Source organism: Myxocyprinus asiaticus, chromosome 33 (assembly GCF_019703515.2).
Source record: "Myxocyprinus asiaticus isolate MX2 ecotype Aquarium Trade chromosome 33, UBuf_Myxa_2, whole genome shotgun sequence".
Classification (NCBI taxonomy): Eukaryota; Metazoa; Chordata; class Actinopteri; order Cypriniformes; family Catostomidae; genus Myxocyprinus; species Myxocyprinus asiaticus.
The window spans coordinates 22,985,728-23,005,961 of record NC_059376.1 but is presented as its reverse complement, the minus strand read 5'-3'; the positions used below and the strand labels follow the sequence as shown (position 1 = coordinate 23,005,961).

At 36.2% G+C, this 20,234-nt stretch overlaps 1 protein-coding gene and 1 long non-coding RNA gene across 3 annotated transcripts in view; one reads left to right on the top strand and one right to left on the bottom strand.

Moving 5' to 3' along the window:
• LOC127424243 (glutamate receptor ionotropic, delta-2-like) overlaps positions 1-20,234 on the top strand; it is a 618,756-nt gene that overhangs the window by 339,924 nt on the left and 258,598 nt on the right. For both annotated transcript variants that reach the window (XM_051669247.1, XM_051669248.1), the window contains exon 4: positions 6,298-6,503. In XM_051669247.1, the coding sequence (XP_051525207.1) occupies positions 6,298-6,503 (206 nt within the window). The remainder of the gene's footprint in view (positions 1-6,297; positions 6,504-20,234) is intronic.
• Positions 18,677-20,106, bottom strand: LOC127424271 (uncharacterized). The gene is made up of 3 exons (XR_007894439.1): positions 20,024-20,106; positions 19,584-19,750; positions 18,677-18,776 (listed from the first exon to the last, which is right to left on the bottom strand). It is a non-coding gene; the product is annotated as an uncharacterized LOC127424271 (long non-coding RNA).

Below are 20,234 nucleotides of genomic sequence, written 5' to 3'. Positions count from 1 at the left end.
GGACCCCATTATGGCATGCTCATGTGCTGGTATCCTCACCAGGCATCTAAAAGGAATAGTCCATCCAAAATTTTTAATTTTGTCATAATTTACCTACATGACTTTCTTTCTTATGCAGAACACAAATGGAAATTTTGTATTGCATGTCCTGTTCTGTCTTTTTAATGCTGTAGCAGTTGATAGTGCCTCACTTTAAAGCTTAAAAAGCAAAGAACCCCAAAGTATCATAAAAGTATTCCATTTTACTCATGCGTCAAGACTTCTGAATTAATATGATAGGTTTTGATGAGAAACAAATCAAAATGTAAGTCATTTTTCACTGAAAATGGCATTAAGGTGAGTAAATTATGACAGAATTTTTGGGTATACTATTACTTTAAAAGAGATTACTCAGGCAAGCCTTATATCTTAATCAGCAAGACTACATTTGTTGACAACATTTATACTGGTCCACCAGTAAAACCAGCATTAAACCAGCTTGAACCATCATAGAAATTCATATTGGTCCCCTCTCTCTCTCTCTCTCTCTCTCTCTCTCTCTCTCTCTCTCTCTCTCTCTCTCTCTCTCTCTCTCTCTCTCTCTCTCTCTCTCTCTCAACAAGATGCACTGTGACATGAAGATTTGTTTTTTTGTTGTTGTTTTTTTTTGTTGCACCCATTGTTGCTTGCTGGTGTCATAAAGCCTATTGAAAACATTAAACACAGTAGAGAGGAGACAGCTAGTGGGAAATTCACAGCGTGAGAGCTCACTCAATCAGCACATCCAGCCCTTTGGATTCAGCTCACAGTTCCCACAAAGCCTCATATGTCTGTGTCATTGAGAGCATCTTTCTAGCTCTGAAATTGGATTTAGAGAACTCACGGCAGCTGAAAATAGTGACAGTTCCCTCTAATCAGTAATCAGTAGATAGAACAGGAAACTGGCATGTATTGACTCATGTTTAGCTTTTGAGTGACTTAAGGCCCAAGAAGGGGGTGGACGAACACTAATCAGGCCCAGCAACGTTGATTTCTCACTTTGATAGGGTGAAAGAAGCAGAAGGAAAGTGAACAAGATTTCAGAGTAGTTTGGATTATTATATATATATATATATATATATATATATATATATATATATATATATATATATATATATATATATTTTATTGTTTTATTATTATTTATTTATTTATTTATTTATTTTTCTTCCTGTATTTATTTATTTACCAGAATCTTTGTTTACTTTGCTCATGATTTTGGATTAAGGATGTAGGATATTAAAGAAGAATATATACTTTAATATTAATACTTTAAATATTTAAAAATGTAATATACTTTAATTCGAGAGGCCACACACACACACACACACACACACACACACACACACACACAGTATACACACACATACATTATATGACATACAGTCAGACAGACAGCCAGATGTTATCTTAAAAACTAAGCTTCTTTTTTAATTACAGTTTTGTGTGAAATGTTTTACAAATTTGTCAGTCTTATCAAATAATTAGTGAGAAAAAAGAGATTAAAAAATCATGGCTGTAATTTATTTTGGTTCATTCATCACACTGTACAATACACTGTAATATACTAGTAAGAATAGTATGGTTGTACTGCATGCTATTCGAAACATAGCCAAAATACTGTTTAGTGCAACTTTAAGTTTGCACACGTTATTTAATTACATCAGCAATTTCCAAACAAGGCAATGGCAGTTATTTATTAGTGTGTTTTTTGAAAAGTTTGCTTCAAAGTTTGGTCACAGCTGGGAATCTCTGACAGGAGAAGTGAAGAGACAGTCTCTAATGATATAATGATGACACTAATGCTGATTATAATTACGTGTATTTTCTGACAGATGAAAAGAGCCGTTTAACAAAGTTAAATGATAATTCACCCAAAAATGAAAATTCTGTCTTTTTTTTTTTTTTTTTTTTTTTTTTTTTGGTCACTTATCCTCATGTTGCATTTACTGTGAAACAACACAAGTTCTCATGTGAAGACACAGGCCACTGTGAACAAGCTTCTTTCATGCACTCAGATTTACACATATTGTATGCCTTCAAAAGACTTGGGATATGATGCACATGGAGCCACATGGACTACTTTTATAATACTGTTGAGTGCTTTTTTAACGTTTAATGTCAGTCTACTATCAGCTGCCATTGTACTGAATAAACATACTGGGACATTCATAAAAAAAAAAAAAGTGTTCCGCATAAGAAAGTCATCCAGGTTTGGAACGATATGAGAGTTTGGCAGAATTTTCTTTTTTGAGTGAACTATTCATTTATACTGACTCCAATGGGAGGTCTGCAATATTATGACTTCATAAAGTATTGAATGAGAAATAACAAGCAGTGTACATTAACAGACCATTGCCTCCCTCAATGTTCATTTACTCCGTACTGCAATAACATAGCCTTCTAACATCTCTGTAAATAGCGGCGACACAGATAGCACTCCAGCACAGGGACTGTATCAGGTCCCTCTATGTGTCCTCTGTTAAAAACACAAGCTGCTGTCTGCTGGAGCCATGCCCTCTGAGCTAGCAGAGGAACCTGATTAGAGATTTCCACCAGGACTGCATTTGCTTTAAATTGGATCCAGCGCACAGATGGAGCCGCCGGTGGTTTTGACCCTCCTCCGTCATGGGGTAAAACTTGTCCTCATCTTCCCTTTTTTAGCTGCATCAAGTGACAGCATTTCAGTGGAGATGCAGGGGCCAATGACCCCACTAATTAACCCAAGAGCCAAACAACTCATTCTGTTTTTCTGAAAGTTAAAAACAATGGATTTTTTTCAAGCCATTCTTCAAAAGAAAATTGTTTGGTTAAAGCAGTCTATATTGCAATTAATTAAATGTCAAGTTCGGAAGCCTGACATTAATAAGGAATTCACTAAGAATCACCCGCTGATAGCACCATTTATTTGCACACGCTGTCTGCATTGTTTTAGCACCCGATTTACTTAAGAAAAAAAATCAAATCAGATAAAGTCAAGTAACAGCACAAATGGCCACAAAATTAGTGCTTAACACAATTTGCACTGCTCAATTCCCAATCTAGCAGAAGTTGTAAGTGCTAGGTTGTAAAGGATGATGAAGCAGATTACCTCAGTAGCGGATTTAGGCATGGGCAACATGTGCAGTGGCATCTTGCGGGGGGGGGGGGGGCGGCACGAGGCACCCACACAGACCCCCCCACCGTCCCCACCGTCAACAACTTTGGGGGCGTGTTAAAGTGGGTTTCGCACAGGGCACCATACAAGCTAGAACCGCCACTGGATGACCTGGCGTGTATACAGTATCGCTCTGACTCCATTGTGATTCAGGCATAAAAATCTGCCCTTTAAACTGCTAAAAGTGTGCTGAACGGTGCTGAATGGTATGTCTGAATATACAGTATGGGTGTTTATAATGCTTGTCTCCATCATTTGAGTCACTGCTGCCATGATCAATAGATAATTGAAATAAACACCAAAATTCGGTGTACCACTTGCTTTCAATTGGTGGTAATAGCATAACATTAATTGTGCAGAGCAGAATTGCTGGTATAAGACTCGATCTTTAGTGAGTCTAAATTACAACCACAATTCCGAAAAAGTTGGGACAGTATGAAAAATGCTAATAAACAAAAATGAGTGATTTTTTTAATTATATTCACCCTTTGCTATATTGAAAGCACTACAACTACATATTATATGATGTTTTTCCTTGTGAATTTCATTGTTTTTTGAAAACACAGTCATTTCAAATCAGATGATTTCAACATGCTCCAAAAAAGTTGAGACGGGCAATTTAAGATTAATAACAATTTGACGAGTTGAAATAACAAGGCGATGTGAAACAGGAGATGTTAAACAGGTGAGGCAATCATGTCATAGTATATAGGGAGCCTCCAAAAACAGCCTAGTCCTTCAAGAGGATGGAACATTCGAGACTTGACCATTTGTTCCCCAAAGACAAATTGGAAGGATTTTAGGCATTTCACCCTCTACAGTGCACAATATAGTTAAAATCTGGTCAAATCTCTGTGCGTAAAGGGCTAGACGAAAACTATTTCTGAATGCACGTGATCTCTGATCCCTCAGATGTCACTGTCTTAAAAAAACGGTATTCATCTGTAATGGATATCATAAACATGACCTTGGGATTACTTTAGTAAACCTTTGTTAGTCAACACCATTTGCCGCTGCATCCACAGATGCAAATTAAGACTTCACTATGCAAAGCAGAAGCCCTACATCAACACTGTCCAGAAGCGCTGCTGACTTCTCTGGGCTCGGTCTCATCTTAGATGGAAAGTAGAATAGTGGAACATTTGGTCCGAAATGTCGTGTTATTCGGGCCAAAGAGAAAAAGGGCCAAAAAAATAAATAAAATAAAGCTGTTATTAGCATCAGGTCCAAAAGCCAGTGTCTGTATGGGCCAGGGGTGTGTCATTGCCCATGGTATGGGTAACTCGCACATCTGTGAGAACACAATAAATGCAGACAGATATGTACAAATTTTGGAGCAACATATACTGCCATCCAGCACCGTCATTTCCAGGGATGTCCCTGCATTTTCCAGTAGGACAACTTCAAACCACATACTGCCCAGATTTCAAGTGCATGGCTGTGTAAGCAGAGAGTGTGGGTGATTGATTGGCCTGCCTGCAGTCCTGACCTGTCTCCAATTGAGAATGTGTGGCGCATTATGAAGCACACCATACGGCACGAAGACCCTGTGCAACTGTGCAGCTAAACCTACATAATGGATGATTGGGGGAAAATTCCACTTTTTAAACTTAACAAACTTGTGTCTTCAGTGCTCAAATGCTTAATAAGTGTTATTAGAAGAACTGGTGATGTTTCACAGTGGTAAACACTCGACTGTCCCAAATTCTTTGGAGCGTGTTGCAATCATCTGATTTGAAATTACTATACATTTTCAAAAAACTAATTTTACAAGGAAAAACTTTATGTAATGTGTAGTTGTAATGTTTTCATATAGCAAAGGGTGAATGTAATTTACAAATCACTCCTTTTTGTTTTTATTAGCATTTGTCATACTGTCCAAAATTTTTTGGAATTGGGGTTGTACATATAAAGGACATAATTATCTAATATTTATAGTGCAGCACTATTTCACCTTATTTTGCACCAGGCTGAACTGGATTAAGGGTCATTAGTGAATAAGATGCAGGTTTTAGTGCTGAGATACCATGGGTATTAGTGGCATTCACAGTTCAGCAAATTCGACCTTAATGCTGCTCCATCAATGTGTACGTAATGTTGTTTTTACTGACATATTGTGTGACACGGCAGTCTATCGTGAGGCATTTCATGGTATATTTATTTTTGTAGCACATCTAAAATGCAAGCATGTAAAGTCATCTTTAGCAACTCATGACTGAAGGGCTACCTTAAAGATACTTTCTTCTGATGCTTTTCTTGAATGAGTCTTTTTCCTCACATCTCTGTCACTCAGGAAGTCTCACTTTTAACACCCCCCACCATCACCACCTTAATTCCATCCAGTTCCCTCATCCCAGTCCCATCTTTCAGTGATGCTTTGATCTTGCGTTCTGAACGACTCACCGCTCTGGTTGAAATGGTTTGATGTGGGGAAAGGACGCCTGCACAGAGATGAGTGTGCAACAACCTGTGTGAAATACATCTTTTATTTTGCTCAACCCTGAGATAGCACTTCTGCCTCACCACACTGCGGTGATAAATGTTCTACACAGGTTTCTGTTGCCACCCACTCCAATGTTATGTTAGCACACATGCTAATGCATTCCTGCACTACACACTGTAATCAAAGTAATTTAGCAGGTGAAAATAAAATGGTTTGTATTGCATATCACATATGTTCATCTGCTGACTGAATATGATGCTGGTAAAATGCACTTTGTCCTACCCATTTTTTTCTTCATAAAAATGGGACACATTCATTTAAATTCATAGATTTAAAGGGCCACTCAGTATTTTTTTCTTCATTAAAATTTTTTCACACATAGAAATGAATAGTACTTTTGAAAAATGTGTTTAAAATGGTGCATACTTACATGAGACGAAAGCTGTTCATTTGATATGTAAGCCCTCCTGTTATTGGACAAATCTGCTTGCAGAATACATTAATAATGGCTGACACACACACACACACACACATAAAAACATAAATAAATAAAATATTGTGTGTACCTTTAAGGAAATACATATTTGTTTGAATGCAGACTGGATATTTTGAGACAAATTGTGAAAGGGTCACATATAAAATGAATGCAGTTTAGCTGATATTGTCTCCTGTTGTACAGATATCCGGGGGATACAGAACTTCCTGGACCAGACGTCTCAGCAGGGCATGGACGTGTCTCTCCAGAAGGTGGAATCCAATATTAACATGATGATCACAGGAATGTTCCGCACCATGAGGGTGGAGGAGCTACACCGCTACAGGGACACACTGCGGCGCGCTGTGCTGTTCATGAGTCCCGCTACTGCCAAGGCCTTCATTACAGAGGTACATTCAAACACTCATAATCACAAACTCTCTCATATCTCTGGGAGCACAAGTATAATTGTATAGCTTTTTGCTTATTTATTCAAAACATTTTCTGCCTAAAACTTTGAAACTTTGCCTCAGACATCTTTTCCACGTCTGCTGTCATTACCCATGCATATTAAATGTATCTTTATTAACTTAATTACATAAAATACTAAGAAATACAAGTATATGAAGGGTGATGTTACCATTCACAACACTTATGCTGTACAATTAAAACAGAGGTATGTATGTGATAATTGTAACAGTATATGGAAAAGCTTTAAAATATGGATACTGTATATGTATTAAATATTTTTACCACAGCTTTATTCACAACATCAGACTATATGTAAACACAAACAAGTTGATATGGCAACCACATATTGTTATACTTCTATCAAACCAGGTCAAAGAGGAACACCAAACCATATGGGAATTTGGAAGGAGAGATAACAGATATTTTGTCCTTAAACGTATGGCCGAAAAACCATAATGTACTTAAAGGGAAAGTTCACCTAAATTCTTTCATCATTTATTCACCCTCATGACATCCCAGACGTGGATGACTTTCATTCTTCTGCTGAACACAAATGAAGATTTGTAGAAGAATATTTCAACTCTGTAGGTTCATACAATGCAAGTGAGTGGTGATCAGACCTTTGTAGCTCCAAAAATCACATAAAGGAAACATACAATAGAAGTAATGCATCAGACAGTTTTTGTTTTTTTTTAATCTCTACTTTCACTTTTACATCTGAAAGTCATATGTGGTGCCTGTTTAGTTTCACTTTCATATCTGAAAGTGAAAGTTAACATGGAGATTTAGAGTAAAAAAGGACTTAAATATTGTACTGTTTCTTAACCACACCTATTATATTGCTTCTGGAGATATGGATTTAACCACTGGAGTCATATGGATTATGTTTATGTTTCCTTTATGTGATTTTTTGGAGTTATAAAAGTCTGATCACCATTCACTTGCATTGTACAGAGCTGAGATATTTTTCACAAAAATCTTCTTTTGTGTTCTGCTGAAGAAAGAAAGTCATACACATCTGGGTGAGTAAATGTTAATAGAATCATGTGGGTGAGTAAATGATAAGAGAATTTCCATTTTTGGGTGAACTATTGCTTTAAGGAAGACATTTTTATTAGCTCAAAACAGGTTTTTAACAAAAATGTCAGTTACTGGCACTTACTGAAACTTTCTGACATTTTTGAAAGAGATAAAAGTTTGCATTGTGCATCAACAGACAAGCACAGCCTCTGAAAATGCATTGTGTATTAAATTATATAATATAAGCCTTTGCATGTATCCTTGCTCTCCTATTCATACATTTCTATATACACACATTTGCATACATACAGTATTGCACACTCAAGCACGCACATACACACCAGCATCAAAAGTACATGTCCAGACTCACATTTAATTTTTGCATTGCACAGATGCAAATATGGGCCCTTGAATTCAGCCAGCAGGCATTTCATTGCAAGGCCTTCAATGTGTCAATATGAGTTAAATTGAATATTTTCAGTGTTTTTATGGTTTAAATACATAGCTTGTCAATACTTTCACCCTAGTGCCTTTATATTGTAATGTGAAGCTTTAGCATTTTCCATTTTGGCCTGACTTTCAGTTCCTTTTTTCCTTTTGGTAGTTGTAATTCATTTTTATTGAAAAATGTCACTTGTTTTAATTGCCAATATTTGTAAGGAAGTCATTAAATGGCTTTGCTCTCTCTGATAACTCTCTCAGGGAATTAAACCATGAAGTATTGCTTAATCTCACATGCTATTCTCATTTGCCTTTAATTAAAAATATCCTGTGAAAAGCAATCAAAATCCAATTTTGGTGGAACGTGGAATAGGACAGGAACCATCAGTAGTGGTTGAGACTGCAGGCTGCTGTAATGACCCCTGGGCCCGGGGATGATAAGTTGATCAGGGTGAGCTCAGAGTCTTAAAGATACTCACTTCAGCCAGGGATTCATCACAGGAAATTTAAAATGTAGCTTATTGTTTTTGTTATTGGATTTGACTAGGAAATCGTTATTCTCGCTGAGTATGCCAAGCACCATTAGCAACAAAGCATTTTGTAGTCATACTTTGGAAAACACCTAATATGCAGGCCCACACGGAATCTGCAACTGCAGAATTGTGCTGAAAGATCCAATGCCCATCATTCACAAAGTTCAACATATCCCTTGCTCCTTGCATGTTCATTTGTTCAGAGAAAAATGACAATTCTGTCATCATTTACTCATTCTTTATTTCGTGGAACACCAAATTAGATCACCATTCACTTTTTTTTTTTTTTTACATACTATGACACTGAATGGTGACTGAGACCAAAATTCTGTCTAACATTTAACAAAGTCATATGAGTTTGGAACAATGTTATTGTGAGTAAATGATGAAGGAATTACATTTTTTGGTGAACCATGGCTTTAAATAATTTAGCTGTTTCAGCCATCAGTAAGACAGCAGTTTTATCAGCTCTGTTTAACACATTTTTCCATATTTAAATTAATTCTATCAAATTCCAACAATCAGTGCAGAAAATGAAGAAAAAAAACAAACAAAAAAAAACGTCTGTCTGGGCCTGCTTATGACCCTGCATTACTCAGGCAGGTACTGTGATCATAAAAAGGTTTGAAAAACCTACACTATGCATTTGATAAATGAGAGTTAGACTGTCTTATTCCTGGCATTTGACTGTGTGCAGTAAGAGTGCTCAGGTCTCCCAGTACCACTGCAGCGAAAGCTATTAAACATCTGTTGTGAGCGTTCATTACTGGGTCTTGGAACTGTGGCTGCAGCATTCTGGTTTGCTCAGGAACTGTCACATAAAGCCAGCATATCTGGCTTATCTAAGCCTTTTATTTGCACTATAAAGCAGATTTAAAGGCCAGTTCATTGGACAAGAGACATTCTGTGTATAGATTGAGACAAACTGTTCCTATTAGAAGTCATGTTTCAGCACACAGCTGGTAAACTGCCTCTCAGGTGTTTCATGGTCAACTGTGAACACATTCTACCTGTGCTGGTATTTTAATGATGACAAAAATGCTTCAGTTGCATGACTTTTCTCCACAGCATTTTGAGACAGCTTTCTGATTTTCTTAGAACTTAAATAATAATTAAAAAAAAAAGTAAATAATAATAATAGTAATTTAAAAATAATAATAATAATAATAATAATAATAATAATAATATATATATATATATTATATATCTTAATTTGCAATACTGGAGCTAGATGATTGACATATATTTAAATAACTGATGCTCTCCTGTTGTTTATTATTATTATTATTATTATTATTATTATTATTATTAGTAGAAGTCTAAACTAGTATTTTACAAGTTGCATGCAACAAATGAGCCTTAGTTCACATGGAAGGACCCATTAAGATTTTAGCAGTGTGCTTTAAACCCTTCCAAAATCCAGACTTCTCATATGAGCTGAGATCAGACTGAAATAACATTTCCTTGACTTCAGAATTTGTCTAAACTAGTATTTTACAAGTTGCATGCAACAAATGAGCCTTAGTTAAATTCTGAAGTCAAGGAAATGTTACTTCAGTCTGATCTCAGCTCATATGAGAAGTCTGGATTTTGGAAGGGTTTAAAGCACACTGCTAAAATCTTAATGGGTCCTTCCATAACCAGCCCACTACAGAGAATAACTCTGTTCTGTTGGTATTCAAAGCATGCATTTATTAATGAGTTTACCTTTGCATGTTTTCAAAGAAAATGTATTTACTTAAAGGGATAGTTCACCCAAATGAAAATTCTCTCATTATTTACTCACCCTCCTGGCATCCCAGATGTGTATGACTTTCTTTCTTCAGCAGAACACAAATTAAGATTTTTAGAAGAATATTTCAGCTCTGTAGGTCCTCACAATGGAAGTGAATGGGTGCCAAAACTTTTAAGCTCCAAAATCCACATAAAGGGAGCATAAAAGTAATCCATATGACATGGATGGTTAAATCCATGTGTTCAGACACGATATGATAGGTGTGGGTGAGAAACAGATCAATATTTAAGTCATTTTTATAATAAATTCTCCTCTCCTTGCCCAGTAGGGGGCGATATGCATTAAGACTGTGAATCACCAAAAACAGAAGAAGAATGGGAAAGTGAAACTGAAGTGGAGATTGACTGAGCAGGGAGGAGAATTTATAGTAGGGCTGGGCGATAGGACGATGTTATCAGATATCGACGATGTCTTACAAAGATCCCGATGCTGATTGCGACACTTAGTTGACAGACAATGATCGACAATATCAGGAAAAGGCAAAACCATGGATCTGGGAAGTCGCCAAATATATTAAACAGTGGCCAGCTAACACCCGCCACCACAAAATGCGACGAGGCTGAATCCAGTTTTCAAGCTCTTTGTTCAAATGTATTTCATGTGCTGGTAATTTTGCTCATCTACCCACAACAGGCGGGTGACCTTTAAGACATCTTGGAGTGACACATGACAAGAAATGCTGTTAGTCACAAAGATATGCACTTGAAGACACACACTTTATTATATTTTTAAGAACAGTCAAAAGAAAAGCTGTCAATGCTTGTGTCTGATTCGCTGTTTGTTCAGAGGCGTGTAGCATGCAAGTCACATGTCGGCATGCAGCGCAAGCCTGTCTCGTGGAACAAGCGCATGTAAAGAGTTTTCACTTTGTTTTTCTCTGTTTCATTTGCCTGAAAACTGTTTGCAACAATAATGTCATCTATGAGAATGCTGCAAATTATCTCTGATCATCTCAGGGGGTGCTGTGAATTTAGTTCGCTTTATTTCCACGTGGTTAGCATGCATTGTGAACACAACTCAATACAAGACATGTTCACCTTGAACCTAAAATGTTATTTTATTTTATTAAGGAAGGATTAACTGTATTACCAAAGTGCAATACAAACACAAATTCCATAAGCACACACATTTGGCAACATTATTTTGGGAAAATAAGGAAATTTATTTATTACGATTATTATTATCTTTACATTTATAATTGTCTTTAGTTCTTAACCTGTAGGTTATTAGTAATTTTCCACCTGTTATTGTTGACGGATGCCTGCATGATGGCAAATGGAGCCTTTGGAGATGGTAAATATTTGGATTTGGGGAGGTGGTTAAATAAGATTTTTTGATCACTTCTTGTTTTATTGCTTTTTTTCATTTAGTTTAAAGTGCAATTTGAATTTAAAAATGTCTTTTTTAATGTTTTTCAAGTTTAAATAAATGAATACAATTTTTAAAGCAAAAATCAATAAAGCAAAAATATTCACCAACCCTCGGCAGGGGGGTTGATGATATAATTGTATATCGCAATATTTTTAAGGTGATTATTGATAAAATAATTTTTCGTAAAAACTGCTATAATTTATAGTAAAAACTTGCCATAATTTATAGTAAAAAAAAAAAAAAAAAAAAAAAAGGGACTTAAATATTGATCTGTTTCTCACCCACACCTATCATATCACTTCTGAATATATGGATTTAACCACCAGAGTCGTCTGTAGTACTTTTATGTTGCCCTTATGTGGATTTTGGAGGTTAGAAATGTTGGCACCCATTCTCTTGCATTGTATGGAACTACAGTGCTGAGATATTCTTCTAAAATGCCCCACCTCACCTTCAGCCAGTCATGATTCTCATTTAACAGAATAATTTACCACAAGACTTAAAAACACAAAAGTAAAGGAAAAAAAAATACTTTTTTTTTAAGTTTTATAATTTTTAATAAAAGTGTAAAAAATGTGATTAAAATCAAATTTGTGAACACTGATTGTTCATTGTTTGTATTCTTTTTGCTTTGTTTTAATGCCTAACCAGGTACAGAGACTACAAATGAGCTAATAGCCATAAGCCTATAGAACAATCACACTGTTTACAAAAAATGTTGCGCATGCACAGTGAGTGGTGATAGATTGTGTTAGATATAAAAGATTAGACGATTAAACAAAAGTAGACACAAAACCATAATAACTACAGACATGTTCTTAGCTATACAGTTATTATAATGATATGAGTTAATAATATACCTGTAATGATGTTTGCAATAAATGTTTGCTGCAAAGCTTTGAGTTGAAATTATCTCCTCAGTCCAGTCAGCTCTGTTGATGGCTTGAAGCCACAGTTGTCTACGATAGCCCTTGAAATAATTTTCCAACTATGGAATCTGAAAAAAGTTTGCTCTTTGCGCTCGTTTTTTGCCACCACTTCCGTGTGTGATGTAAGATGTGACGTTGCCAAAGGATTGGTCTATAAAGAGTTAGCTCAACCAGTAGTGTCAGTTTGGGGCGGGACTAAATGTCTGTGTAACCACTGGCAGATGTGAGGAGTGTTCAGGAAAACTGTTCACAATTCCATTTGGTAAGACTAGTGAGGCAGAAATCACACTTCACTTTCAAAAGATTCACCTTCAAAGCTGTAATAAAATTTAGTTTTTGCCTAAACTTTCAACACTTGCTTTTTCTTCAACATTGATTGTATTCTGCATTGAATCTATTCAGCATGTCAGCTGTGCTACTTTAGCAAATGTAACAATTTATTTAATGAACCTGGTCCAACACTAACAAAGTCAAAGCTCAAATGTACTCAGTAGTGTGTCAGTGCAGTCTGTCAGAGCAAGACTGGGCAGCGGGAGTGAAGTGATGAAGTGAGATGTTGAATGGTGTTCTATGGGTGAAGGGTCTTGAGCATTTAACAGGAGGTCAGCCTCATAGTGGACAGACAGAAGACATGATGGGGTATGTCATTGAGGTGAGAGTATGGACAGGGAAACGACTCTACGAGGTGCCTGTCTGTGTGATGTGTTTATGGTGGAGTGTCAGAGACAGATATCCATCACACTTGTGCTGACAGACTAGCAAAATATGGAGTGAAACCGTCCAGCCCAATGGACAATTAATGTAAATTGTTTGAAGAAAACATGGTGGATTTGTGTGGCCTTGTCTGTCAATGTCACAGACATTGTCAGTATATCACGATACATTATGATAACATGCAATGAGAAACAGTGGACTGTGGGTGCGTCTCAATCAGCTCTCTAGCTCCCTATGTCATGAATCAGTATGTCATGAACACAAATTCAGAGTAGAATAGAGTTCTTTGAAAGTTAGAACATGTGCATTCAGAGTAACAATGTCGCAGCTTGCCATACCCTTCCCCATAAGGATTGCAAAACAAACATTTGCCTGCCACATCAGGCAGGCAAATAAGCTGAAGGGGACAGGGGTGTACTTGAATGAGCATCTTACAAAAAATAACGCAGACATTGCCAGACATGCACGTATTCTAACAAAACAAAACAAGATACAAGCAACATGGACGAGAAATTACAAAGTAATGATACGGCTAATTGGAACACCTGAAGAAGCCAAAGTAGTTATGATAAGAGAACTCAAAGACTTTTGTAGTTATTGGATTGGATTGTGTGGGGAGCATCTGCATGGACTATTGTAAAAACAAATGACAGATTTTGAAGAGGACAATTCATTCCCGTTCAGAGACATTGTGTGAGTGATCATTTACATAGACTATATAGTAAGTATGAACATTTTAACTTTAAAACTTTTGACCACACAGCCCACAAAATGTATTAGATTGAAAATGATATTGACCCAGACAAACCACTTTTGTGGTTAAAAAACATCAACAACAATTGTGAGTACTACACAGATGAACAACTCAACAGGAATGTGGAAATAGAAAGGGCTTTATCAATAATACACTTCAACAGTAGAAGCCTCTATAGAAACTTCTCTAAAATCAATGATTATTTGTGTCAATTAAATAAGTTTAATGTAATCGCTGTAAGTGAGACTTGGCTTAATGAGAAAATGTGCGATGTGGAACTGGAAGGATATGAGTTGTTTACAATAAATAGGATTAACAAAAAAGTTTCTCTGTATGTTGATACAGCTTTAAGATGCAGCATGGTTAAATGTACAGTATGTCAAACACCATTGAAAATATTTTGGAATGTTTAACTATAGAAATTGATGTTAAAAAAAAATAAAATACATTTACACACATTTACATGATACATTTACAAATAAATTAGCTGGTATGTTTGACAAATAGAATGAAAAAAAGGTGCAAATTGTATGTGGTGATTTTAATATTGACTTGTTAAACCCAAATGGACACAAAATGTCAACATATTTATTAATAAAATGTACAGCAATAGCCTATTCCCTGCTATTATAAAACTAAGTAGAATAACAACAGATACGGCTACATTGATAGACAACATATTCACAAATAAAATTGAAGGCAGAATAGTATGTGGATTACTTATAACTGACATACGTGACCACCTTCCTGTTTTTGTAATTTTTCAGAATTTCTTTAAGATAAAAAATGAAAATAAGTTAAATATTTGTAAAATGATTCGACACAGAACACCAGAAGCTATCGCTGCCCTGAAGGTGGACCTAATGAAACAAAACTGGAATGAGGTTTATGCTAATGATGATCCTAACAGAGCCTATGAGGCTTTTTTGTCCACATTAACTGTGCAATATGAATAGAACTGTCTGTTAAATAAACTTATATGGAAGCACAATTATGTGGACAAGCCATGGATTACCAAGGGGATAGAGAATGCAAGTAAAAAGAAAAATTATAAAGGAGATTTTTTAAACATAAAAAAAGGGAAAAAAAAAAGCAGAAATTAAATATAAGATATTAAAAAATGTTTTAATAAATATTACGAGATCTAATGAGAAAGAGTATTATCAAAAGCTATTGGAGCAGTATGAATAATACTCAAGGAACATGGAAAGCTGCTTAACAACATAATTAAAAAGGGTGTTCAGACAATCCAATTTACTTTGTAAAAGATAGCAATACAATTTTAAATAAATCAAAAGACATTGCCAATGAACTGATCGAGTACTTTGTAAATGTTGGATATAATTTAGCAAATGAGATTGTGGAGCCAAGAAATAATGAGAGTGTAGAAGAAGATATTGTTTATAGAAACTCCAACTCCAATTTTTATTAGGGAAGATGATGAAAAGGAAAATAAAAAATAAATAAAATAATGCCCTCTCACTTTCAACTGCTTTTATTTTCAGCAAACTTAAGATTCACAGACATGTGACTAACAGAAATGGAATAATGTGTCCCTGAACAAAGGGGGGGGGGGGGGTCAAAATCAAAAGTAACAGTCAGTGTCTGATGTGGCCACCAGCTGCATTAAGAACTGCAGTGCATCTCCTCCTCATGGACTGCACCAGATTTGCCAGTTCTTGCTGTGAGATGTTACCCCACTCTTCCACCGAGACACTTGCAAGTTCCCTTTCTCGGGGGAATGGCCCTAGCCCTCACCGGCTCTTCGCTGGCCATGGCAGAACACTGACATTGCAGGAAATTATGCACAGAACAAGCAGTATGGCTGGTGGCATTGTCATGCTGGAGGGTCATGTCAGGATGAGCCTGCAGGAAGGGTACCACATGAGGGAGGAGGATGTCTTCCCTGTAACACACAGCTTTGAGATTGCCTGCAATGACAACAAGCTCAGTCTGATGATGCTGTGACACACCGCCCCAGACCATAATGGACCCTCCACCTCCAAATCGATCCCGCTCCAGAGTAGAGGCCTCGGTGTAACGCTCATTCCTTCGACAATAAACAAGAGTCTGACCATCACCCCTGGTGAGACAAAACCGTGACTCGTCAGTGAAGAGCACTTTTTGCCAGTCCTGTCTGGTCCAGCGAAGGTGGGTTTGTGCCAATAGGTGACGTTGTTGCCGGTGATGTCTGGTAAGGACCTGCCTTACAACAGGCATACAAGCCCTCAGTCCAGCCTCTCTCAGCCTATTGCGGACAGTCTGAGCACTGATGGAGGGATTGTGCATTCCTGGTGTAACTCAGGCAGTTGTTGTTGCCATCCTGTACCTGTCCCGCAGGCGTGATATTCGGATGTACTGATCCTGTGCAGGTGTTGTTACACGTGGTCTGCCACTGCGAGGACGATCAGCTGTCCTTCCTGTCTCCCTGTAGTGTCTTAGGTGTTTCACAGTACGGACATTGCAATTTATTGCCTCCGTGCAGCATGCCTAAGGCACGTTCACGCAGATGAGCAGGGACCCTGGGCATCTTTCTTTTGGTGTTTTTCAGTCAGTAGAAAGGACTCTTTAGTGTCCTAAGTTTTTATAACTGTGACCTTAATTGCCTACCGTCTGTAAGCTGTTAGTGTCTTAATGACCGTTCCACAGGTGCATGTTCATTAATTGTTTATGGTTCATTGAACAAGCATGGAAAACATTGTTTAAACCCTTTACAATAAAGATCTGTAAAGTTATTTGGATTTTTACAAAATTATCTTTAAAATACAGTGTCCTGAAAAAGGGCCGTTTCTTTTTTTTTTTTTTTTTTGCTGTGTTTACTTGACATTGTTAATAATTTTATGAATTAAAATTCCACAGATTGGGCTGATATTGACATGTTATTATTAAAAAAAATAAAAAAAAAATAAAATATATATATATATATATATATATATATATATATATATATATATATATATAGAATGTATAGTAAAACCATTAACACATATCTGCAATCAATCCTGCAGAACAGGTATATTTCCCAGAAAAATTAAAATAGCAAAAGTCATTCCCATTTATAAAGGTGGAGAGACATCTATTCTCCAGTTATAGACCAATTTCTCTACTTTCTCAGTTCTCAAAATTTTTTTGAAAAACTATTTGTGCAAAGGCTTGATAATTTCATAGAAAAACACAATTTGTTGAGTGAACATCAGTATGGCTTCAGATCAAATAGGTCCGCTTCAGTGGCAGTGATGGAACTGGTACACTGTCAGAAAAAGTGCAAAATTTGTACCACTAGGGGTATAATTGCTTGTCACCAGGGCAGTACCCTCAAAGCTACATTTTCGTACCCTTACAGCTTGAACCTCAGTGATATGGTACTATAATGTATCCTTGGAAAAGGTGCAAATTTGGCCTTTTAAGGGTACTGCCCCAGTGACAAGCACTTTGTACCTTATGAATGGCAAATATGTACTCAAAGCATATTAAAAACTACCAACTTGATGTTTAATCACATTTATTTAATAACATTCAATAATTTCACATTTTTGTTCACAATGTCACAGAATTAACACTTTAAACATCTCAGAATCACAATTTGTCAAATACAGTAGAATACATATTTTTTAGCCATTTTGCTTTAAAAATATTACTGCACATTTCATTTTAACTTAAGAACCCTTTAATACTCACCCCAAAATACATTTTAGGAGCCCATAAAAGGAGAGGTTTTAATGAACATCACAGGCTATCTTTTCAACACAATGGCAGTTGACAGTATCTCACTTTAAAGCTTAAAAAAAAAGAACAAAATGAACATGTGAACACACAAACCACTTTGAAGGAGCTTCTCTCATTTCAAAATGTTTCTCACAAAAAATAATTATCGTATGCCTTCAGACGACTTGAAATTAGACGCACAAATCACATTTTTATGTGACTACTTTTATTACATCTTTTGGGTCCTCTAAGCTTTAAATTGAGCCTCTATCCACTGCCACTGCATTGAAAGGGTGGGCTGTGATATTCATTAAAAATATCTCCTTTTCTTTTCCCACATAAGAAAAGAAAGTCATGAAACATCATGAGGGTGAGTTTAATATGACAATTTTTATTTTTCGGTGTTAATAGACTCTTCTGGAACAAAGGACGTCTTTAAATTATTCTTGACTCATATCTTTGCAATAGCACATTGCAGGAAGTGAGCATATTTTTCATATAGGGCGAAAAAAGTCATGTTAAAAAAGAAAGTATGCACTGAAGGCTGTAATTAACCCCTCTTTGATCCTTATTCCCCTGCACACCATCCATTTTTATCAGGACTTGAACCATCCTGGTGAAAGCCATTTTCATATGGTGTATCAGCATCACACTGTAAGAGGAAAACATAATGTTAGAACAGTATTGAAACCAGGCAACATCTGCAAAAACAACTTTCCAAGCTTTATTTAATTTGCTATGACACAACTTACAGTATTACATCATTCTGATGAAACAAAAACATTTGTTTGACAGTATTTACTACTCATATAATCCGCCATAATGCCACAGTAAATACCTGGAAGATCTTCTGCAAGCATCTCCTCTCTTGCTTCAATTTATATTTTGGCCAAAAGGATTTTTCTTGGTGCAAGCTCATGCACAATACTAGTGAAGCCCTCCTTGAAGCACTGGACAGTTGATGAATGGATTCGGTCAATTTCATCACATAACATTGATAGTAATGGAAAGTTAATCAATAACATTAACTTGATATTAAAGTGGTCACAACAGTCTTATAGAAATAGTTCACCCAAAAATGAAAATTATGTCCCAACTCACCCTTATGTCACTCCAAACCTGTATATATTTTCTTCTGTGGAACACAAAAGGTGAATGTTTGAAATCTTCATAGTGTTTATTGGTCATAATGTAAGTAGATGGTGATTTAAAAAAAAAGCTCAGAAAGAGGGAAAAATACAATAAAACCACAGTAAAACTAATCAATGCTACTTAACTATATTCCAGGTTTGTTCACAGGATGCAGTGAGAACCAGTGAGGTTTTCAGAGCTTTATTGTTTTAATTTGATAGTAAATAACAACTTAAATTATGTTCTGTTCATCAAAGTGATCATATCACTACAGAAAACTCGGAATACATCGTACCTTTTATTTCAAATACTGTTACTGTGGTTTATGTCCTGCCACCAGAAATTCACCTTTTGTGTTACAAAGAAGAAGAGTCATGTTGGTTTGAAATTACATTAGGGTGAGTAAAAGACAGAATTTTCCTTTTTGGGTAAACTAATCAACACCTTTTCAGCAATATAAAAATATTAAAATGCCCAAGTGACAGAAAAATTCAGTGCCCCTCTCATTTTCAAGTCCTCCTGGTCTTTACAATGTAGTTCTAACCTGCTGTTCCACGTGCAACACTGAAATCAAACATGTATTTTAAGCTGATAATTGACATAAAAGTATCTGTGATATTACTTACACTGGAGAGTTTTTATCCACCATTCATTCCATCTTCTATCTCCCTTCTCCACCTATAAAAAGTTTGCTGCATCTTTAACAATCAAGGTATCTGGTAGCATCTTGCCATACTGTACATGCAAAATATTTTTGCATATGATGTGCATCCTCATCAGTGACAGCAAACTCCTGTTGGAGCCAAATAAAAAGTGCAGAGGAAAATGTGTTCAATCTCAAATGTACACATTTTTTTTCCCATCTTAAATTTTGCAGCCACTCAAAGATACTCTGTTACTCTTCAGTTATAAAGAGTATTAATGCTATCCATGATTATTAGCTATAAGTATTGTGAAAAGCACTAGACAAATAAAAATTAAGACTTAAAATATATGTCCTGTAAAACATCACTGTGCTCTTGGCTAGCTAATATGTTTTTCACAATACATACAGCAGTCCACTTACCCCTGACACAGACCTGTGACAGGCTCTTTACAGTTTCTTTGGACTGTATGACTGTGTCCAAATTTCTCCTTACTCCTCTCCTCCTCGAGAATCAGAGGTACACACTCCAAGAGATTGGTGCCAAGTATGCTAACAAAAACAGAGAAACATAAGCATGATCAAGGATTACAGGCAATAAATGTCGTAAAACTTTGTGATTTATTGTGACAAT